Below are 25,003 nucleotides of genomic sequence, written 5' to 3'. Positions count from 1 at the left end.
ACAATAGAGGCTTATTTTAAAAGAAGAGTGAAATCAGTGAAAAATATCATAACTGGACCCCTCGAGCAAAGTGTCATTCAATGTATGGCCTCTCGGGCAGCCTCTCAGTCACTCAGTACCCACTCTCAGCACTGAGGCTCATTAATACCTCATAATAATAGAAATCATAGAAACCGCTGCGGCGTGCAGCTCGATCCTTAGTTTATAGTCGACTGCGCTCACTGGGGGTGTGCAGACTCCGGAAAGGCTCCTACAGCCCAAGCGTCATATCGTTGTGGCGCGCAGCCCGATCCAATATATATATATATCGATGCGGCGTGCAGCTCAATTCATATAGTATCGTTGCGGTGTGCAGCCCGATCCATAAATCATACATATATAAATATCCTCACCATTAGGTTCTCAACCTCTCTCAGTCATTAACCTTACAGCCTCTCGGGCATAACAGTAGAAATTAGGAAACTCAGTCCAAACAGTCCTCACATTTAGAAGTAGATTGATAAAACTAGTTTTAAACATTTAAACAGGTAAAACATGACGGAGGATATGCTTTCAACAAGTAGAGTGAGGAAAAAAACAGTAAAATGCCCCTAAGGGTCTCAACAGGTCGGCACAAGGTCCCAAACATGGCAGACAACCCATAATACAGTATAAATGACTAAAGTACGAAATATCATAAGATTCCAAATCAAATACGTGGCTTAATAGTCGCTACGGGATGGACCAAGTCACAATCCCTACCGGTGCACGCCTACACGCTCGTCACCTAGCATATGTGTCACCGCATTTATCAAAACAAGCCAAATACCGGGGTTTTGTACCCTTCAATTCCATATTTACAATGGTTACTTACCTCAAACCGGTGAAAATACTACTCCACGATGCCTTTGCCCCTCGAATCGGCATCCACTCGCGTCGAATCTATCCAAAATCAGAATCACGACGTCAAAATATGCTAAGGGAAAACAATCAAATAATACCAAAAATCCCGAAATTAACCAAACCCGACCCTCGGGCCCACGTCTCGAAACTCGATAAAAATCACATCAACGGAATCCTTATCCTCCCACGAGTCCATACATACCAAGAACACTGAAATCGGAGTCCGAATGACCCCTCACGTAGCCTCGTCGACTGGCTCACCTCTCGCTGCACCTTTATTGAAGCTATGTTTTTTGACCTCAACTTCCAAACCTGCCGATCAAATATGGCCACCGGCTCCACATCATAAGTCAAATCACCATCCAACTGAATCATGCTGAAGTCCAAAACATGAGATGGATCGCCGACATACTTCCGGAGCGTGGAAACATGAAACACTAGATGAACACTCGATAAACTAGATGGTAATGCAAGCTTGTAAGCCACCTCTCCAATCTTCTCAAGCAACTCAAAAGGCCCAATATACAGAGGACTCAACTTGCCCTTCTTTCCGAACCTCATCACACCCTTCATGGGTGAAACTCTGAGTAGTACCTTCTCTCCCACCATGCAAGCAACATCACGAACCTTCCGGTCCGCGTGACTCTTTTGTCTAGACTGCACCGTGCAAAGCCGATCTTGAATCAACTTAACCTTATCCAAAGCATCCTGAACCAAGTCAGTACCTAATAGCCTAGCCTCACCCGGCTAGAACCAACCCACCGAAGATCGACAATGTCTCCCAAACAAAGCCTCATACGGAGCCATCTAAATACTTGATTGGTAGCTGTTGTTGTAGGCAAACTCTGCAAGCAGTAGAAACGGATCCCAAGAACCCCCAAAATCCATGGCGCAAGAGCATATCATATCCTCCATAATCTGAATAGTACGCTTGGACTGTCCGTCTATCTGAGGGTGGAATGATGTACTCAACTCAACCCGTGTGTCAAACTTTCGCTGCACTACTCTCTAAAGCTATGTTGTAAACTGCGTGCCCCGATCTGAAATGATAGATACCGGTAAACCTCGAAGGCAAACAATCTCGTGGAAGTAGATCTCAACTAACCGCTCCAAAGAATAGGTAGTACCAACTGGAATGAAATGTGCGGACTTGGTCAAGCGATCCACAATCGCCCAAATGGCATCAAACTTCTTTGAAGTCCGTGGGAGCCCAACTACAAATTCCATGGTGATATGTTGCCCTTTCCACTCTGGAATCTCAAGCCTCTAAAGCAATTCGTCCGGTCCCTGATGCTTGTACTTCTCCTGCCGATAATTTAGGAACCATGCTACAAAACCCCACTATATCCTTCTTCATCCTCATCCACCAATAGTGTTGCCTCAAGCCCTGATACATCTTTGGGGCACTCAGATGAATGGAATACCGCAAACTGTGGGCCTCCTCAAGAATCAACTCACGTAGCCCATCTACATTTGGCACACAAATCTGACCTTGCATCCGCAACATCCCATCATCCCCAATAGTAACCTCCTTGGCATCACCATGCTGAATCGTGTCCTTAAAGACAAGCAAATAGGGGTCATCATACTAACACTCTCTGATGCAATCATATAAGGAAGACCGAGAAACTACACAAGCTAGAACCCGACCAGGCTTCGAAACATCTAACCTCACGAAATGATTGGCCTGAACATCTGCTGTAAGAGGTCTCTCACTAACAGGAATAAATGCAAGGCTACCCATACTCACCGCCTTTCTACTCAAGGAATCGGCCACCACATTGGCCTTCCTGGGATAATACAGAATGGTAATATCATAGTCCTTTAGCAGCCCCAACCATCTCTGCTGCCCTAAATTTAGATTATTTTGTTTAAACAAGTGTTGGAGACTCCGATAATCTGTAAATACCTCATAAGACATTGTGTAGAGATAATGCCTCCAAATCATCAACGCATGAACGATGGATGCTAACTCCAAATCATGAACTGGGTAGTTCTTCTTATGAGGTTTCAACTGGCATGAAGCATAAACGATCACTCTACCCTCCTGCATCAAGACACACCCAATACCGATCTGAGAAGCATCACAATACACTATATAAGAGCCTGACATTGAAGGTAAAACTAGAACCGGAGTTGTGGTCAAGGCAGTCTTGAGCTTTTGAAAGCTCTCATCATACTCATTTAACAACCTGAATAGAGCACCCTTCTAGGTCAATCTGGTCAAAGGTGCTACAATGGACGAGAAACCTTCCACGAAGCAACGATAATATCTGTCCAAGCCGAGAAAACTCTGAATCCCAGTAGTTGAAGACGGTCTAGGCCAACTCTAAACCGCCTCTATCTTCTTTGGATCTATATTAATCCCCTAACTGGACACCACGTGCCCCAAGAACGCCACCAAACTAAGCCAAAACTCACACTTGGAGAACTTGGCATAAAGTTTCTCCTCTTTCAACCTCTGTAGTACAATCCTCAATAGTTGTGCATGCTCCTCCTAGATTCGTGAGTATACCAGGATATCATCGATAAATACTATGACAAACAATTCAAAATATGCTGGAATACACTGTTCATCAGATGCATGAGTGTTGCTGAGGCGTTGGTCATCCCAAAAGACATCACAAGGAACTCATAGTTACCATAACGGGTCCTGAATGTCGTCTTCAAAATATCTGAGTCCCGAATCTTTAACTGGTGATACTTAAACCTCAAATCAATCTTAGAGAACACCCTTGCTCCTTGTAGTTGGTCAAATAAATCATCAATACGCGGCAAATAATACTTGTTCTTGATTGTAACTTTGTTCAAATGCTTATAGTCGATGCACATCCGCATAATACCATCCTTCTTCTTCACAAACAGAACTGGCGCACCCCAAGGCGACACACTAGGCCTAATGAAACTCTTATCAAGAAGCTCCTAAAGATGCTCCTTCAATTCCTTCAACTCTGCTGGTGCCATATGATACGGAGGAATAGAAATGGGTTGAGCACCCGACACCAAGTCAATACCAAAATCAATATCCCTGTCGGGTGGCATGCCCGACAGGTCTGTTGGGAACACATCCAGAAAGTCTCGCACTACCTAAATAGAATCAATAGTAAGAGTATCAGCACCAACGTCCCTTACAAAAGCCAGATATGACAGACACCCTTTCCCAACCATCTGTTGGACTTTCAGATATGAAATCACCCTCCTGGAAACATAATCTAGAGAACCTCTCTACTCGATCCTTGGCAACCTCGGCTTCGCTAATGGTACAGTCTTAGCGTGATAATCTAAAATAGCATGACATGGAGATAACTAGTTCGTACCCAAAATCACGTCAAAATTAACCATACTAAGTAATAAGAGATCAACCCTAGTCTCCATTCCTCCAATAGTCACCAAACACGACCGATACACACGTTCCACAGCAATAGTATCGCCCATCGGCGTAGATATAGGAACATGTAAAACTAAGGGCTCACGGGGCATATCTAAATAATGAGTAAAATAGGATGATATATAGGAATAAGTAGAACCTGGGTCAAATAATGTGGAAGCATCTCTATGGCATACTGAAATAATGCATGTGATCATTGCATCTGAAGCAACAGTCTTTGGCCTGGCAGGAATAGCATAAAATCGAACCTGACCACCACCTGATTACCCCCCCCCCATCTAGGGCGGCCTCTAGCTGTCTAAGCCCCACCCGAACTGGCTTGGAGGGTGGTGAAGTAATTGGTGTGGAAGTCATATCCTGATCCCTTTGCTGAACTGGAACTCCCAAGTGACAGGGACACTATCTCCACACATGCCCAAACACCCCGCACTCGAAGAAACTCCCCGCTGGTGGTGGGGACTGAATCGGACCTCGAGAACCCAAATAAATGCTAGAAGGACCTAGTATAGATGAACCTTGAACCGATGGAGCATGGGATGAACTCTAAGCTGGGAGAGCACTGAGAGATGACTGGCCCAGACGGGCACTATATGAACCATGGCTAGCTGATACGCCACGATGAACCGGGTGAGCCATATGACCAGGCCTATAAGGATGACCCCTATTGTGGTAGGACTTCCCCTAGAAGGAATACTGTTGAAACCACCCGAACTACAAGGCCTTTTGGCCTCCCTCTCTTCACGCTCTTGACTACGGACCAGCTCTATCCGCCGAGCAATATCAACCATCTCATCGAACCTACCACCTAATGCGATCTCCCAAGTCATAGCAAAATGCAATCCACAGCTGAGGCCATCAATGAACCTCCTAATCATCTCCCTCTTTGTAGGAACCAACCAGATAGCGTGATGAGCCAACTCTAAAAATCTCATCTCGTACTGGGTCATGAACATACCCTCCTGGTGTAGCTTCTCAAACTGCCTATGCAGCTCCTCCCTACAAGTCACTGGTACAAACTTTTCCAAGAAGAGAACGGAGAACTCGTGCCATGAAAGTGGTGCAGCATCGGCTGGCCTGCTCCACTCATAGGCCTCCCACCATCTAAAGGCCACCCCCGTCATCTAAAAAGTATAAGATCCCACTAGTCTCCAGAATACCCTCCGTGCGAAGAATCCGCTAGCACCTATCTAAGAAGTCTTGAGCATTCTCTGACTCAGCCCCACTGAATGTTAGAGGCTTTAGCCTCCCAAACCTCTCTAGTCTCTTCTGCTCATAATGGGACCCACCAGGGCCTGAGCAACTACAACCGGCTGGGCTGGTAGTACCCCCGGTGTCTGAAGTCCCTGCATCACCTGCTCTGGAGTATGTCCATTTGGAGTCTGAGCACCTCCCCTAGCCTGAGAAGTGGTTGGTGCGGCCGAAACTGAAATCGCTTGAGCCAGACTAGTGCAAATAGTCAATATCTGAGTCAAAGCCTCTTGAAGGCCTGGAATCACAATGTGCACAACTGGTGCCTAAGTTGTTCCCATCGGCTCAACCACCTCTGTAATCTGCTCCTAGGCTGGAGCAACTGGTGGGTCTACAGGTGCTGCTCTAACTGCACCTCGGTCTCTACCGCGGCCCCGACCTCTCGTAGCCCTAACTAGTGGTACTAATGGTTGTCCGCCCGATCCGGTAGCATGCATCCTTACCATCTGTGAGAGAATAGAATAACATAAGTTTAGTTTCTGGAATTAACAAATTCGCATGACAAGAACACAAGAGAGTGAAGTTTTCCTAATGGTTCGTCAACCTCTGAAAGATAAGTACAGACGTCTCCGAACCAATCCGCATGACTCTACTAAACCTGCTCATGACTCGTGAGACCTATGTAACCTAGGATCTAATACCAACTTGTCACGACCCAAAACTCACGTGTCGTGATAGTGCTTATCGCAATACTAGGCAAGCCGACAATCAAAATAAACCACGCATATTTAAATTTGGAAACATAGTAATATAAGTTCAAGAGTAAAATCTCATATATACTGATAAAAAAATACCGCGACTCAATATAATATCCCCTAAAATTCGGGTGTCACTAGTACATGAGCATCTAAATGACAACATAGTATGACTGCTAAAAACACTGTCTAGAAAGATAGAACAGTACAAGTAAATGAAAATAAGGAGAATCAAGATCTGCAGATGCCAAGGCAGCTATCTCGATAGTCTTTAACAGATAAAGCTCCAAAAGCTAGCAACCGCCGCACCCGGAGGTACTGGATCTGCACACAAAGTGTAGAGTATAGTATGAGTACAATCGACCCATGTACTCAATAAGTAACAAGACTTGCCTTGGGTTGAAAGCGGTGACCAGCTCAATAGGCACATTTCCATTACAAATTTTATCAGTACAGAATTCTAGACATGCTTTCAAGTTCAACAGTTTAACTCAAAACAGATAAAATATGCCAAGGGTGACTGAAATGAGGAATAATACATCTCTATATCTACATGTCAATTATGCATGCCAATTGTAATGCAATGCAATGATAAAATAATATGCATACTCTCGGAGTATCAATTCACTCAATCCTCCCAGTCACTCAATCCTCACAGTCACGCATTCCTCAAAGTCACTCATTCATCCCAAATGGCTCGGCACTCGCACTCAGTAGGTACATGTGCTCACTGCTGGTAAGTCAGACTCTAGAGGGGCGGATCCTGTCCAAGCGCTAATATAAGCCAATCATGACATGAATCAATTAAGCCAGCTGCGGCATGCAGCCCGGTCCCATACATCCTCCCAATTAGGCCCTCGGCCTCACTTAGTCATCAATATCTCCAGTCTCTCGGTCTCACAAGTATCATGATAATCAGTCCAAACAATGATGATATGATGTATCAATAAATGGCAATAGAGACTGAGATATGATATGCAAATGATAGATGTGACTGAGTACAAAATTTCAAATTAAGCAAATAATTCAACAACAACACGACCTTTTGAGTCCCAACGGTACCAGCATATAGCCTAAGCATGATTTCTAACATGAATCACAACTTAATTTATTTAACACATGGAGAATACATGGAAAATAACAAGTTTATATGACTACACAGTTCCACGGAATCGACCGAATCACAATTACTACAGTGCATGCCCACACGTTCGTCAGCTAGCATGTACGTCACCGCAACACCAATCACATAACACGTAATATAGGGATTTATACCCTCAAAATCAAGCTTAAAAGTGTTACTTACCTTAAACTATATAAATATCTACTCCAACAATCCCTTGCCCCGCGAATCGGCCTCCGAACAATTCGAATCTAACCACAAACAACTCGATACAATCAACATAAGCTATGGGAATCAATTCCATATGATAAAGCTAAGTTCTTATGCAAAAGTCAAAAAGTCAACTCAGAGGTCATATCTCGGAATCCAACAAAATTAATAATATCTGAACACTCATTCAACAACAAGTCCAACCATACCTAAATTACTCAAATCCGATCACAACTCGACCTTCAAATCCTCAAATTAAAGTCTATGAAGTTTTTACAATTTTTTCTGATTTTTCCAACCCAAAACACTAATTAAATGATAAAAATAATAATATATTCATGTATATTAACAAAATTCGAGTTAGAATCACTTACCTCAATCACTTCGTTGAAAATCCCTCCAAGAATTGCCTCAATCCGAGCTCCCAAAATCAAATTATGAAATATAACTCTAACCCTCGTTTTTTATATTTAAGAGTCTGCCTAGATGCCCTTCTTCGCGATCGGGGAAAATGCTTCACGAACGTAAACAAACCCATGCTAACGCAACTCACAGGCTCAACACAGTACGCAAACGTGAACTTACACACGCGATCGTGAAGAACAAAATCGCGTAACCCCAGCTTCTTCCTTTCCTCTTCGCGAACGCAACTTAACCCACGCGTTCGCGATTCATTGACTCCCCAAGATTCGCGATCGCAGACATTCGCTCGCAGACACTCGCTCATGAACGCATAGTGTAAAATCTCCATCTGCCATAGCAACCCTTCGCGATCGCAATCGCATATAAGGAAACCAGCACAAGCAAAAATAAGCAGTCTCCCAAGTTCCACAATGCGCAGAACTTGATCCGAATCATATCCGAGGCCTCCGGGACCTCAAACAAACATTCCAACCAGTCCTAAAATATCATACGAACTTGCTCGAAGCTTCAAATCATATCAAACAACACTAAAACCACAAATCGCACATCGATTCAAGCCTAATGAACTTATGAACTTCTAACTTTCATAAATAATGTTGAAACATACCAAACTAACTCCGATTAACCTTAAATTTTGCACACAAATCATAATTTACACAACACACCTATTCCAATATCCAGAACCAAAATATGTGTCCGGTAACCATAAAGTCAACTCTCGGCCATACTTCTCAACTCTCCAAACTTCTAATTTTCTAACTTTTGCCATTTCAAGCGAAAATTACCTACGTACCTCCAAACCAATATCCGGACACACTCCTAAGTCCACAATCACCATACGGAGTTATCGAAACCATCAAAAATCTATTTTGGAGCCATTTACATATAAGTCAACATCCGATCAACTATTTCAACTTAGTCTTCCAACCATGGTACTAAGTGTCGCAATTCATTCTGAAACCTCTTCTGAAACCAAACCAAATACCCAGCAAGTCACATAACCTCAAAGGAGCAAAAATAAGCAATAAATAAGGGTACCAGGCTGTTATACTCAAAATAACCGGTCAGGTCGTTATAGAGTTGTTGTCAGTTGTATTGTTGAGTTTATTATGATAGTTTAGACAGATTAAATTGAAGTTTTATTATTATTATTTTTTCCTTTTTCTCAATGCATGTTAGGCCTATCTAGTCTTAGAGAATAGGTATCATCACGACATTCTAAGGTGGGAGTTTGGGGTAATGATAATTGTATTCAAATTAATTAGCATAATGAAGATCCATTAACACAATATTAAAAGAATAAACCTAATCAATTTGAACATTTCTTTTTGATATATCAAAATTATTTTTTTAACAATCCCCTACATAACTCAAAAAGAATATTAAGTAATAAAGTAAAATAAAAAGCTTAGCTGGGAGCCTGTGTTTTCACAAATGAGCATAATGCGTTGAATCTGGTGTCTCTTGGACTATGAACCACACCTAGATAAAATAAAAATAAACTTACAGAACAATTGTTGAAGTTCAAAACTTCTATACCAAGAATTCTTTTGTAAGTTTAGTGTCTACATTATACTCGCACACACTTTGTCGTTTGTCATGGTTTTGCACTAATAAGCCATACATGCACCTGGTTTTCATGAGTACTCTAGAAATATTTTGTCATAAATTTCATAGAGCGGCCCCACTAGACACTCATATAGGTCCACCATCAAGTATATTTTGCAGCACAATACACCTCATATAATAAGCTATGAATTAGATTAAGAGTTTAATAATTCAACCTCACACTCCTTTTAGTCTTGCACTATTTACACACACACCATAAGAAGAGAAATAATTTAATAGTGCATGTCTGATCAACAAATAACTTGTCATTACCCATATGATCCTACTTCATGAGATCTCCAATCACATAGGTTGGGTTACCATCATTGTTGATACATCTCAAATTAGTAAAAGTCTCAACCCCTTGATGTTTCACTTATAAGTCAAAGGATCTGCCAAATCATCTTTGACTACACATAATATGTATAAAAAATTCTTATCTCTAAGCATTTGCTTTATGACATTATAGCTTAAGAAAATGTGTCTACTCTTCCCATTGAAAGATTTATTTTCTTACAATGGTTACTGCACCTTGGCAATCACAATTCATTGACATAATTATTGTCGGTTTAACTCACCAAGAGGTTGCTAATCAACCTCACTTTCGGACAATTTTAATACCACAACACTCACCAAAAAGTGATCGCACAATCACTATTGAGCTTTTCTCATCTGAATCAGAGATTGAATATTATCATTAGAGATTGAATATTATTACTGTATCCTTCTAATACAGTAAAAAATTCACATATACCATATTAACTCATAGTACTTTTCAAGTAAGGCATATAATCATCTCAAATGAAAAGAAACTTGACTTCTATACAAGTGCCTTTTGAAATATTCAACACATATTAGAATTTATTTTATTTTGGTATCTTCCATGTTCAAATACCAAAGTAAAAAATTTTAAATATAAAAGCAACTTTAACTTCTAAAATAAATCTCAAATTAGTAGGAAATGGGTCATAATTCAATGATGTCTTCATCCAAATGAATAAGAGACCCGACAAAATAGCTTTTCGGAGCCAAAAATATAAGTTTATAACTCAAATGCAAATTTTCACAATATGAAATCTCAAATTTGTAAGGCTTCGTTATAATTTTAATAAATAATTTTTCTCACCTTTTTTTCTTCTTAGGATCATGCTATATAACTCTGAAAATATACCTAGACCCTCACACTAAAAAAAGTATTCAGATTAGGGGATAACCTTTCCATGGTTCATAAAGAATTTTACTAGTTTCTCATAAGAAAATTCATTAATTCTAACCAATGCAAAATAATACTCTTGATTGATTTTTCTTCAAATGAAACCAAATGAAATAATTGCAAATCCAATGGCACAATAAATTTAACCACATCAACAGTAGTTAATAACACCAAATGCTTGTTGCAACACTTTTATGTGATAAGTTTGTATAATATCTGAAGCTTAATACTCAAAAGATATAATGATATAATCTTAATAAATTTTAATTTACTTCTGACGTGGAGTATAAATTTATGTATAAAAATTTATTAAAATGCAATAAATAATATATATGAATCTATAACTCTAAGGGGTTGTTTGGTATGATAGATAAGCAAAAATAATCCTCGGATAAAAATATAGTACCGCCTTATCTCTTGTTTGGTTATTAATTTTGGGATAAGTTATCCCAGGATTAAAAATAGTATCGGGATAACTTATACCTGTCGGATGGTTGAATAGAAATCTTAGGAAAAGTTATCTCAAAATAAAACGGTAAAATTGTCAATCGCAGAATTAATACAACATACCAAGCAGTCAATAAAAAATAATACCAAGATAATTAATCTTAGCATAAAAAGTCTCAATATTACTAATCCCGGCATAGTTTGTCTTCAAACTAAACGACTCCTAAGATAATGAGTCAATTCTAATAAACATTAAAAGTCGAATTCATAAAACTTAAATTCCGGATCAAAGGGGCCTATGCTTACTTTACAACTTTTTCCTATTTGCATCACCTTTTGGATATAGTACGTATTATTTAATGATAATAAAATATTAGTCGCTTATCAATGTTTTTTTGGGTGAATATAGCCACTGTTTCAAATTCACGAAATTTTGTTGGAATACACAATTTGAAGCTGCAAATCTTAATCTGAGAATTATTTCAAAAGAGATATTAATGGTTTTCACTCACAACACATTACACACATCTAACCTTTTATCAAATGAAATGCTATATATTTAAACGCATACGACTCTAGACTTTTTTCAACAATTCAAATACTCGTTTCATTAACCTCAATCAAATATATGCTGTCCAAAAGGAAACGACAACTAAATGCTAGAACCTTCCATCTTTAAAAAATTAATGAGATATATAGGCCTAAATTCAATCAAGAAGTGATCTGTCGATCTCAAGCTAGTAGTGGAGGGACACTTTTTCCATAAACCTTTGCTATAAAAGGAGGGAATCTGTAAGCGGAAAATCAAGAGTGTGACTACATACAAGAGAAAGATCAGTTTCAAAAACATTATAGTCTTTTCTTTTCAATGGGGAAAGAAATGGTTAGTAGAATTAGTTAATACTACTATTATTAAATTATCTACGTGTTTTAATATTCTCACTTTGTTTCAGATGAGTTGGACTGTCTCAGATGCTGTGGACTACAAGGGGTCCCCAGCTGATAAGTCTAAAACTGGTGGTTGGGTACCTGCTGCTCTTATCTTAGGTTTGTACTGTATTATATTGTTCCAAGAAATATTATACATTTTTTTATATTTGGAAACCCTTTGGCTTTAATATTTTAAGACCACAAATTTTAAAAGACTATATTTATTTGATTAAATTCCGTGCCGAGTCAAAGTCACATATTTAAATGAAGAGAGCATTTAATTTTCAGATAGTGTTTTTGAAGTTTTTAACTCAATCTGTGTTTCCTCATGCTTAATTATAAGATAGTGATGATTGAGAAACTTGGCATGCATTTTTGAATTCATTTTCAGATGGTTATGTTTATTATGGTAAGTCATGGAAATAAGGAGTTAAGCTGAATTCCAAAACATGCAGGACATGCATGTTGCTTCTGTAACTAAACATTAAAGGAAATGACAAGTGATGTTAATAATTAAAGATATACTCCTATTAACTAATAATGAAGAAGTGATTGATCTTCCTTGGTAAATTTAACAGTATGAAAATTTTACAGGGATTGAAATTGTTGAAAGGTTGTCGACAATGGGAATAGCAGTAAATCTGGTGACGTACTTAGGTGGAACTATGCATTTGCCTAGTTCAACTTCAGCCAATATTGTAACAGATTTCATGGGCACATCATTCCTCCTCTGCCTCCTCGGCGGATTTCTTGCTGACTCTTTCCTTGGCAGATACAAAACCATTGTAATCTTTGCCCTTATACAGACACTGGTAATTAAACTAATAATAATCATGAGGCCGTCAATATTAATAATGCTTTCAACTTTATATTAACAAAAAACATAATTATTCTACTCAGGGAACTGGGATGTTAACACTGGCCGTTAGTCTACCGCAGCTGCGGCCACCTCTTTGCCATCGTCATGATGTCAATTGCCAACCAGCAAAAGGTTCTCAAATGGGAATCCTATACATGGCCTTGTACCTCATAGCATTAGGTACTGGTGGCTTAAAATCAAGTGTCTCAGGATTTGGAACAGACCAGTTTGATGAGAAAGACGACAAGGAAAAGGCGCAAATGGCGTATTTCTTCAACAGATTCTTTTTCTTCATCAGCATAGGGACTTTGACAGCAGTTACAGTGCTTGTTTACATCCAAGATGAAGTCGGACGGAGCTGGGCTTACGGTGTTTGCTCTGTATCCATGCTCATTGCCATCCTAATCTTCCTTCTAGGTACTAGAAGGTACCGATACAAGAAAAGCTCCGGAAGTCCTATTGTACACATTTTTCAAGTCATTTTTGCTGCTATAAGGAAAAGGAAAATGGATCTTCCATATGATGTTGGCATGCTCTATGAGACAACTAATTCAGAGGCTACAAGAATCCAACACACACAAGAATTCAGGTTAGTTTTCTTTTTATATCAAAATTATGTTAGGCTAAACTGACCTTAAAATACTCTTAACATGGTGTGATATTGTTTGCTTTGGGCCAAGTCCGCAAGGTTTTTTCCAAAAGGGCTCGTGCCACACCCGATAAATACAATGGTTAACTAAGAATGTTTACTAAATTTTTTGTAGAGTACTGGACAAGGCTGCTATAGTAGCTGAGGGAGATTTTGAGGACCAATATGGATCATGCTCTGCTCCAAATCCATGGAAGCTTAGCACAGTGACAAGAGTTGAGGAAGTGAAAATGATGGCAAGGCTGCTACCAATTTGGGCCACCACCATAATTTTCTGGACCACCTACGCACAAATGATTACTTTTTCTGTTGAACAAGCTTCAACCATGGAAAGATCAATTGGCAATTTCCAAATTCCAGCAGGGTCTCTCACTGTCTTCTTTGTTGCGGCCATCTTGATTACCTTGGCTGTTTATGACCGAATTATTATGCCACTTTGGAAGAAATGGAAGGGAAAACCAGGTATAATTTTCACACCTTTTAAATATTTGAATTGTTAAGTACGGTAACTAATGATGTACTTTCCAAAAATTTAAAGAATCTATGTTTGAAGTAGCGTCAAAATTAAGAAGTTTGACCCTCGAAATCCGAACTGCATCACATAAATTCGGACGGAGGGAGTATATCTATGTGGAGAATTAAGCTAAATGTGCTTCATCACCCCTAAACATGCATGCATGGTTAATTTTGCAGGTTTTAGCAGCCTACAAAAAATATCCATTGGCCTTGTACTTTCCATAATAGGAATGGCAGCAGCTGCCTTAGCGGAGAAGAAAAGATTGACAGTTGCAAAATCCGTGGGGCGCCACAGCTCTTCAACTAATTTGCCAATAAGTGTATTCTTCTTGATCCCACAATTCTTCTTGGTAGGAGCAGGGGAGGCCTTCATATACACTGGCCAACTCGATTTCTTCATAACACAATCGCCGAAAGGGATGAAGACTATGAGCACTGGCCTTTTCTTGACAACCCTTTCGCTTGGTTTCTTCATTAGCAGCTTCTTAGTATCGGTTATCAAGAAGGTGACCGGAGGCAATGGTACTGATGAAGGCTGGCTTGCAGACAACATAAACAATGGAAGGCTAGACTTGTTCTACTGGCTTCTTGCTGTGTTGGGAGTTATAAACTTTGTGATTTACCTAATTTGCGCAACTTGGTACAAGCCAAGGAAGGCTAAGTCAGCAATACAGATGGAGAATCCGCACACTAAAAATGCAGCTGAAGAGAAGTGCTAGGATTTATGCTGTTCAAGTTGCCCTTTTCTTAATTTTATTAGCCAATATACAGTGAAAAAGCTGTTGTTTCAGTTTAGTTTCTGTTCTCTATATATCGTGTTTGGATCAGTAAATTGGTTTTCGGTTTTGCACTATCCTAATAATCTTATTTCTATCTTGATAAAATGTCTGTACTCCACTGGCTTTATCATAACCTTTGTAATGCTTCGATGATGGGAAATGCTCACTCACTAAATTCACGAAAATTAATACCTTTGGTTAGTTTGTCTCACAAAAGCACTTCGACACAAGAAATCTAATAAGTGTAGATATTGCGAGTGAAAATGGTCGATCAGAGGAAGAGTAACCGCGTTGTGTAGAGGATTTGATGCAGACTAGCATCGCAAACAAAGAAATTCGAAAGCCGTAAGGAAGTTGTAAAGAGAACCTTAAAGTAATAAGGAAGACTTGGTTATAAGGATACGGGATAACAATTCTTAGGATTATTTTATCCCACCTATGGTTCAGTTCTTTATTCAAATGTAAGAAATTTCGGGATAATACGACCCGGAATTCCAATTACGGAGTCGTGATGGCGCCTAATATTCACTTGCAAGGAAACCCAACATTAGCTAAAGAATTAACCAGTTTTAACAATTTAAAAATAAAATAATGATAATTAACGATTGATAAACTCAGAAATATATTAATTAATTACATAGGTAACGCAATCTAAACTACTCCCAAAACTCTAGAGTCACAAGTACATGAGCAACAAGAATACTATAAATATGGTGTGAAATAAAATACAACTGTCTAAAACTCGGTAAACAGTAACAATAGGATAAAAGGGGACTTCAAGGACTGCGAACATCGTGCAGCTCTACCTCAAGTCTCCTGGATGAGTCGGATCCGAGCAATCTCCTCTATGCGCCACTAGGACCAATACTGGGATCTGCACAAGAAGTAGAAGTGCAAAAGTATAGTATGACTACAACCGACCTCATGTACTCTATAGTGTCGAGCCTAACCTTGACAAAGTAGTGACAAGGCTATGACAAGACACTCACTGCAAATCTGTATGAATAATAATAAAAGACAATAGAAATATAGAGAAAGTAAGTAAACTTGTAGAAAGGGACCCGAAGGTAACTAACAGAGGGCCCTAGAATAACATCATCTCGTAACCTCATATTACAGTACAGAAATAGAGCACTACAGCTACAAACAGTTATAGTGCATCAACTCTGGTGCAGCGCGCAACCCGATCCCAACATTTATCACAATATCTGTTACGGCGTGTAACCCGATCACGGTATCATATCAATATCTGTTGTGGCGTGCAACCCATTCCCATTATCAATTTATTTAAATATCTTTGTGTTTCTGTGGTGATACTAATATTGTCTCCTTTTGTCTTTTTGTTTTCTTGAACCGCGGGTCTTTCGGAAATAACCTCTCTACTCCTTTGAGGTAGGGATAAAGTCTGCGTTCACACTACCCTCCCCATACCTCACTAGTGAAATTTTACTGGGTTGTTCTTGTTGTTGTTCAATACTATTGCAGTGCGCAACTCGTTCCCAATATCAACTCACTACATGAACAACCCAACATAACCAAAATCTGTAATCTCAGCACAAAAGGAAATAGGGTGCATAAAACCTCAAGGAACTACCAGTACAAACATAGAATAGTCAATACCTCGTATTCACAAACCTCGAAAAATCATTAATACAAGAATAGCTAAAGGACTTACAATATCGGATATATCACATTATAACCCAACATAACCAAAATCTGTAATCTCAGCACAAAAGGAAATAGAGTGCATAGAACCTCAAGGAACTACCAGTACAAACATAGAATAGTCAATACCTCGTATTCACAAACTTCAAAAAATCATCAATACAAGAATAGCTAAAGGACTTACAATATCGGATATAACACATTATAATAAAGTGCACAAATAAGGTAAAATAATAAAAGCAAGTAAAGATATGAATCAATGAAGATAATTAATACAGGTAGGAACATATATCAGGTAGGTCAATATTGATTGAAGAATGAATAAATCGAAACATGTTATAATTTATAAGCTTTAACAAAAATACTTTGAGAATATTTTATATTAGTAGTAACATGTATCTGATTATTTCATATTTTGTATATATGTATTTAGTATCTTATTTTTATTTGTTTTATTTTTAAAATTTTATTTGCAAAGAACAAGAAAATCAAATCAAAAGAAAGAAAAATAAAATAAACAAGAACAAAAGAGCCAAGGCCCACATGTCCACAATCTACTTTCTTCAAGTTCAAATTAAGATTATTGAAACTTTGAAAGATGAAACGTGTAGTTCCATACCGAGTGTAATGAATATATATGCTTAGTGTTTGGGATAATATTTTGTGCAGATTAATGATTGTTTATAGGAATTTTTACCTCCTATAGCAAAGGTTAATACCTTATTTATTTTAAATAAGCACCATTTAAAAAAATTATATTCTATAGATACTTTTTATTGTTTATAGCAAAATATCTAATTTTGGTTACATCCTACCCCTAAGCCACTAAATACGCTATTCAATTACACTATTTTCTTTCTCTCTTTACTTTAATACATGTTATTCTCTTCCCCCACAGAAAAATCGAGTCGATCACCGGAATCCGAACAATGACGAAGTCCTTCGGAGTACCAGGAATCGATCAAAGGTTAATCTACAAGGGGAAGCATTAACTTTCCCAAAATAAATATCTCCCATTTTTAGATATGAGGCAAACACTTTCTTCTTGCTTATGATACAGTAGAACTATCAATGACCTATCACATTCAGTTCAAACTCCAGTTTTATGATTATGCTGTTGTCGTCGACGACGACGTTGTACCTCTCGCCGTCAGGATGCGGAAAGACAAAACTCTCCCTTCCTCCTCTCCTCCATCAACTCACATACAATTCTTCATCCGTTTATTTTCCGGCGTCAACAAAACCCTAGTCCTTCACGCCCATTCCACCGACACAGTTTTATCAATTCACAGAAAAATCTCCCCTTCGGCATTTTCATGTATTTCAATGTATATTCAACGTATCACGCTGTATTTTCATATATTTCGTTGTATTCATTGTCTTTTTTTCATTGTAATTCAATGTATCTCGTTGTATTCCATGTATTTCATTGTATTCACTGTCTTTTTTTCATTGTATTTCAATGTATCCTAATGTATTCTATGTATTTTATTGTATTCACTATCTCGCTATATGCCATGAATGTATTCATATGTTTTTTAATTAATATAATTTATGTATTCAGATGTATTATATAATTTCTCTGAAGATTGCTATATTTTTGGGGTACTTTTCGGTTGAGAATCTTTTTTATAATTGGAAATACAAAATTTGTGTGTTATAATTGAGTTTGTTGAGTTATATTAGGAGTCTATTATGTTAATTGATTCACTTTCCATTTAAAAACAGTGTAATCCCCTGTTTCACGCCGTGAATACAGTCGAATACGGTCGAATACAATAATCTGTCCGCTGTAATTCCATGTTCCACGCTATGAATACAGTCGAATACACTCGAATACAACAACTGATTAGTTGGACTTCCCTGATTCACGCCTATTTTTTCTACTGTATTCATGAATACAATAGCTTAAATACAGCTAGTACTTCTTATAACAACAGAAAACGTATCTACAATCCGTAATATAGCAAATGGTATCTATAGATAGCTAATTACCACTAAAAGATAGTGCTTTATGAAAATTTCTCATGTTTATATGCAGGAAGCACGTGGGGCATCAATATAAGCAGAAGGCGGAATAGCCCAATAAGCACTTTTATTTGTCCTCATTTGTTATTTCGGTCTCGATACTCTACGAAGTTTTATCTAAACACTTCTAATTTTTAAAAACACATTACTTTAAACCTTTCCATCCCCGCGTGTTCTTCAAACACACGATGTGATAGTCCACATAAGATTTTTAATGACACATCATTCTTTTTACACTTTAATTTCAAAATTTTAATTTTTTCCTTTTTTTCACTCCATTCGTCCCCCACCCTTGTCCACCTATCTCTATTTCTTAGAGCAGAAACAACACTTCGATTTTACCGCCTTTACCGGCGGCAGCACCAAGGTGGACAACTAAAACCCACCATTTTCCAACTTTCCATTTCAGAGATTTTTGTCAAACGTTGTTGCCTACTACTTCAAATCCACCGTGTAAATCACCTTGAGCTCTTTTTACCACTAAAATTCCTCAATATTCCCATATGCCTACACAATTCTACATTATACATCTCACCTAATTTCACAAAGACCTTCGTCAACCACACTTCCCCCTCCAAAATCACTGGATCTCCAGCACCTCGCCATAAACTGCCCAAAAAATTAAATTTGCAGCTTCTCTCATCAAATAAAATTCCACCATTAAATATGCGATCCATCACCTGAGAATCTATTAGTCCTGAAATGATTGTTACTCAAACCAGATTCAACACTGCCACAAGACATAGATCTAGTTCATCATAAAAATATTAATGGTGGTTGCTCTTCAAAAAAAAATTTACTACTTTTTTTCTCAAATATTGACCTGAAGGTTTGTCAAAATGGAGAGGCTGGGAATAACGGGAGAAAGGAAAAAGAGAAATAGAGGAGGGGAATAACGGGAAAGGAATAAGGGGAGAAAGAGAAAAGAGAATGGAGGAGGGGTGGGAAAGAATGGGGAAGGATATAAAGAGAAATTTTTTTTTTGTCTCTTACTTTTATTTTTTTTTCTTCTTAGTTTAATTATTTTTAGTCTAACTTTTTTATGTTTACTCTCGTTATGCCATGAAATTCACGTACTTTGTCCAAATCGGTCATGAAGTTGCAACATATGCTTGGTCAACGGTCAAAGGAGTTTAAAGTAATGTGTTTTAAAAATTACGAATGTCTGGATGAAACTTCGTAGAGTATCGGGACCGGAATAACAAAACGTGACAAGTAAAAATATTTATTAGGCTATTATGCCTAAGTAGAATAATAAATGCATAACTATTAAAGTCAATTTGACTGTGGGGAGTACCTCGAATTTTTAGGGTATGTGCGGGTAATTAACAAGCATCCACGAGTCATTAATTTTTTCCGGTTGACATTTATGTCCTTACCCCTTCCTAATTAAGCTAACAAAGCCCATAAATAGTTCCTCAACAAATTGGGCTTTTAATTACCAGGCAAAACAGTCTTTGTATTTTAAAGAGATTTTTACCTATTTGTGCTACATTATAAATTTATTTATCCTTTTAGAGAGGTTATCACTTAATTACCTTTTAATATAAATATTTATTATTTATATACAAAATAATGTATTAGACTACTATTTTTCTTATTTTCTCTCTCTTTCTCTTTCTCCCAATTCTTTTTTACAACGGTAACACTTCATATCATTCTCGTAACTGGTAGGCTTCTTCTAATTCTACACTGATTCTCTTTTCGGTCTTAATAACACTATGATTGATAGGGATGGCAATGGGGTGGGTTTTGTTTGATGCGGGGCGAGGCGGAGCCGGTTTACTCTTATGCGGGTGCGGGGCGAGTTGAATAATTTTTAAAATTTTTAAAGCGGGGCAGGGCGGATTGCGGGTTTAATGCGGGGCAATATCATTCCTATGATTGATGACTAGGACCTGGGGTTCTTTGCCAACTTTCTTGGTAAATTTATCTTATGTCGGTGGTTGCTTACAATTATGTGATGGCAGACTCAAAATATCAAGGCAATTAAAAGAAATTTAATTAGTATTAGCTTCGACAACCATAATTATGTTCATTTACCTTTTGGCATCTCTATATGTTAGATGAATGGACTTTGATTTGACTGGAATTTTTTTTTTGATAATTATTAAAAAGTTTTGAAACTTTAAATTTAAAAATTAAATTTTATAAAATTATTATTTATTCTGATTGTTATTACATCGATCGTGGATATCCTTTACGGTTTATTTTAAGAGAATTATTCGAGTTGATTTTGGTTGGAATTTTAGATTGAAACTCAAAAAATAAGACATGAATAAATGAGAAAATGACTAAATATGTCCCTCTGATATGCGAAAGGGGTCAATTTTACCCTCCGTTAAAATATTTGTCCATAAATACCCCGGTGTCATAAAATTGGCTCAAATATATTTTTCCTCTGTTAGGGCTTTCCAAGGCGAAAGATCAATTCTAAATGGTATTGACATTTTAGTTAGGTGGACACCATGTGATATGCCACATCATCGCCCAAACCCAGTTTATACCCGTCTCTACACTTCTTTCACTGCTTGCACCTCCTTCCCTTCCACCACTACTTTCACAAGTTGTTCAAGTGCCGTTGGAATCCCTCATTGCTATCTCATAAAATTAAATTAAAAAAAATAAAAATAAAATTGAGCTACTAGATTTTTTCATATGCTTTAGGAAGGCATTAATTAAAGAATATCTGGTCTACCAACTAAGGTGGACGAGCGGAGACAAAAAGGTTTAACCTCCCAATATATTTATATGTGTTGTCTCCCTACTAATATGTGTTAGAAGATCCAAGTGATATATGATGTAATCTTATCTATTTTTAATCAGCGGATGGTATAAATATATTTCTTCATGCTTTGACAAAACAAAAGAGAATTAAAAAAAATTTCGAACTAGGCCTAAAATGTTAAGCAAGGTCTTTTGGGTCGCTGAAGGATGAATTTATAATTCTTTATTCTTTTCTTATTCACAGATGATCAGGAATAATTCTTATCTAGAGTTTTCATGTACACATAAAACTTGTTTAAGCAACACCCGAACAAAAACTAAACATGACCATGAACAATATAAAGAAATGCTACCTTATAAAACCCAAAAAAATAAAAGATTGAAGGAGAAAAAATATTTTCTTACCTGTATACGAAAATCTAATTGTTTAGGGTAAAATATGACATGATAAGTGATTGCATAAGAGAGTGACACGTGGAGCCGAAGGCGGAGAATAGTTAAAATCGAAGACAACGGTTCCATTTGTCACCGGAAAGAAAGACACTCATAAAGATGCAGCAAATACCTATCACCCGGTAGCATTTAATGGAGAATATTTCACAACATTTAGTATACTGCCCGTTACAAAGAATTTTTCATTTAAGATCACCGTTACACATTCTTCATTGTCCCTCATAATTGACATTAAAGAAGGGCATGATCCTAGGACCTTATTCCCTAGGTGCAGCTATAAATAGTGAATCATGTTATCATTGTAAAAGACACAAATTTTCTTACAAACTTATGCTATAATCGATTCAAAGCTTTATACAATTTTATCTACTTACTCCTTGATTTCATTGTTGTGGTGCCCAGAAGCTCTCCTCCCAGAATTATTGTTTCTGCTATTTTGTCTTCATTTCAAAGCTAAGTGTTGCGTATTTCTTCAATTATTTTATTATTTCAGGATCGAATTAATTCACTTGTCTAGAAACTATGTATAAATTCAACTGTACCATTTTACGGGTAAACTGTTTGGCGCCCACTGTGGGGCCTAGACAACCGTGTAATTAAGTTGATCCTTGCCTCTTTTACTAATGTGTTTTGATTATTTGTCTTAGCAAAAAAAAAAGTCACAAAAATTGGCAGATAATGGTGTTAACAACACACACAATCTTGAGCCCCGAGGAGACCAGTCTCATTAGGAGGATTCAGTCAGTGACACCCGCAATGAGGGGAACGATGCTATACTCGCGACATGTTCGGGAAGCGACTCCCGATGATGCTGAAGAAGAGCATGTCGTTGAAGCGGTAAGGGTCCTATAAGAGAAACAAGGGGTCATTCTAGCCCATCTCACACGGCAGAATAAGTTTATGGCAAAGTTGAAGCAGGCGTTGTCGGGAGCTTCCAATAATGGAAATAGACGAGGTCCAGTTCCTCCCGGTTCTCACGCTAATCCAACAACGCAGAGTGTAGACAACAACACTTCGAAAGGCAAGGTTATCTCCAATAGGGCTGGGGGAGCGGATCCGGCCCGACAACGAGAACCATCCCTTCAAGAACGATCTTTTACGGTTTATGAGGGAAGTGAACGCTCGCAAGGACCAAATCATGGGTGCACCACTGGTGGTGAAAGCGTTATGCCCCGCAGTATTACGTCGACGTTATGCTCTACAATAATATATTACGATGATGTTACCCTCTGCAGTAGTATATTATGACGATATTACGTCATGCAGTATTACATTACAGTGATGTTATGATTTGCAGTATTAAGTTACGACAATGTTCCGCCCTGCAGTATTTTACGTTGAATTTGTCGTAAGGTAATTGACATCAGTACGAGGAAAAGATTATTTGGGGATTATAAGGATTATGCTATTTCACAAGTGATTAGTAAATTCATGAAGGTGAAAGGGGGAGCAAGTCTAAGAAAAACGAATTTGGTCAAAGTTTGGCATTTTGGGATAAAATACGGCAAGAGCTAAAATACCCAGTATTTATGGACTAGTACCATACAAAGTACTACATGACCATGATAGTAAGGTATCCAACGTATGTTAAAAGAGAGTAGTATTTAATTAAGTTGAGATAAATTTTAAATTATGCGGGTTAATTGATTAATTACCGGGTACCAGAATATTACCTAATTAATCCAAATATTTGGATAAGTATTAAATCAAAATGTGGCAGCAAGCCACTACACATCCGTATGACTCTTAGCCTTTCTTAATTAGCTGGCAACTTAACAATCTATATACAAGACATTCCCTTTTAAATTTTGAATACAAAATCAAAACATGAGCTTTTCCAAATAATGTGACTTCTTACAGAAAAATTCCAACTTTAATCCAATGCCAAAAATGGATGGACAATACTACTTTGGAGGTGTCCTTGGGAATTTACATCTGGTTGGTTATTTATTCAGTGAGTGGCTTCAAATGGACGTCTTTGAATTAGGAAATGACCGCTCCTCCTAGAGCCTGAAGTATCGCACTGATGAACGTGAACTGTGTTCCTTTGCAATTTTCAAAAAGTGCGGTGTAATTCTTCTCTAGAATATCACACAAATTATTTCCTACTCCAGGTATATTAAGACTATCCCTTCTTTCTTTTGGCATGATCCATACGATACGAACGAAACATGCAAATGCACAAATTCCATGAATGACTCTATTCATAGAAGTATTAGAGACATCTATGTTATGGAATTTCCACATGTCATAATATTTTATCATCTGTTCATGGGTCTCAGAAAAAAATATGAAAGTTGAAAAGAGTTTACTTTATGATATTACTCAAAGGCAAAATGGTCTTATAAAGCTCCGAAAGATTTTATTAACATACTTTTCATGCATTGCATTCATGTGCATTGACCCATGACCAGATGGCGTTATATACGCGTATATATGTAAATATATGTATATGGAATATGGGAAAAGGTTACGGCATTATATACGCACTACCACCTGATCAACTGGTATATGATGATGATGTTGCCCACAGTAGCTAAAATATGATTCAAACGGTGTTATATACGCGTATATATGTATGTATTCAAACAACATTATATACGTGTATATATGTATGTATATATATGTATATGGGATATGGGAAAGGTTATGGCGTTATATATGCACCACCACCTTATCAGCTGGTATACGATAATGATTTTGCCCAGAGTGGCTGATATGACATGATGGATGCCCTCAGAGGCTGATGATGTTATGAAACATGTACCTATGCACGACATGACATTCATACGCATATGCATGACGCTAAAAGTAATTTATGATTTATAAAGTTATTCAGACTTACAAGTTGAGTCATGTACTCTATATTTCTTCCATGTCTCTTATACATTATTCGTACTGACGTCCTTTTTGCCTGGGGACGCTGCGTTTCATGCCCGTAGGTCCCGATAGATGGATCGAGAGCCCTCCATATAGGCTATCAACTCAGCAGAAGATGTTGGTGCGCTCCATTTGCTTCGGAGTTGCTTGTTTGGCTTGTATGATTTAGACGTGTATTATTTGGTATGGCGGGACTCTGTCCCGACCTTTATGATATTTATATATTTTTAGAGGCTTGTAGACATATTTCATGTACGTGAAAGATTGTACGGCATCGTCG

The 25,003-nt window shown here is 37.9% G+C and overlaps 2 protein-coding genes across 2 annotated transcripts; one reads left to right on the top strand and one right to left on the bottom strand.

The window, feature by feature from the left end:
* Positions 1–2,140: 2,140 nt before the first annotated feature.
* On the bottom strand, positions 2,141–5,391 carry LOC138870596 (uncharacterized). The gene is made up of 5 exons (XM_070148419.1): positions 4,786–5,391; positions 3,075–3,155; positions 2,856–2,956; positions 2,528–2,672; positions 2,141–2,440 (listed from the first exon to the last, which is right to left on the bottom strand). Exons 1-5 carry the CDS (start codon positions 5,389–5,391, stop codon positions 2,141–2,143), a joined length of 1,233 nt encoding a protein of 410 aa, XP_070004520.1.
* A 6,668-nt stretch (positions 5,392–12,059) lies between these two features.
* Positions 12,060–15,044, top strand: LOC104227630 (protein NRT1/ PTR FAMILY 6.2-like). The gene is made up of 6 exons (XM_009779909.2): positions 12,060–12,120; positions 12,191–12,284; positions 12,762–12,979; positions 13,068–13,615; positions 13,791–14,137; positions 14,369–15,044. Exons 1-6 carry the CDS (start codon positions 12,106–12,108, stop codon positions 14,908–14,910), a joined length of 1,764 nt encoding a protein of 587 aa, XP_009778211.1. The 5' UTR covers positions 12,060–12,105; the 3' UTR covers positions 14,911–15,044.
* Positions 15,045–25,003: the final 9,959 nt, after the last annotated feature.

The sequence above is a fragment of the Nicotiana sylvestris genome, chromosome 6, assembly GCF_000393655.2.
Source record: "Nicotiana sylvestris chromosome 6, ASM39365v2, whole genome shotgun sequence".
NCBI lineage: Eukaryota > Viridiplantae > Streptophyta > Magnoliopsida > Solanales > Solanaceae > Nicotiana > Nicotiana sylvestris.
Note: the sequence above shows the minus strand (reverse complement) of the source record. Positions and strands in the feature narration are given on the sequence as shown.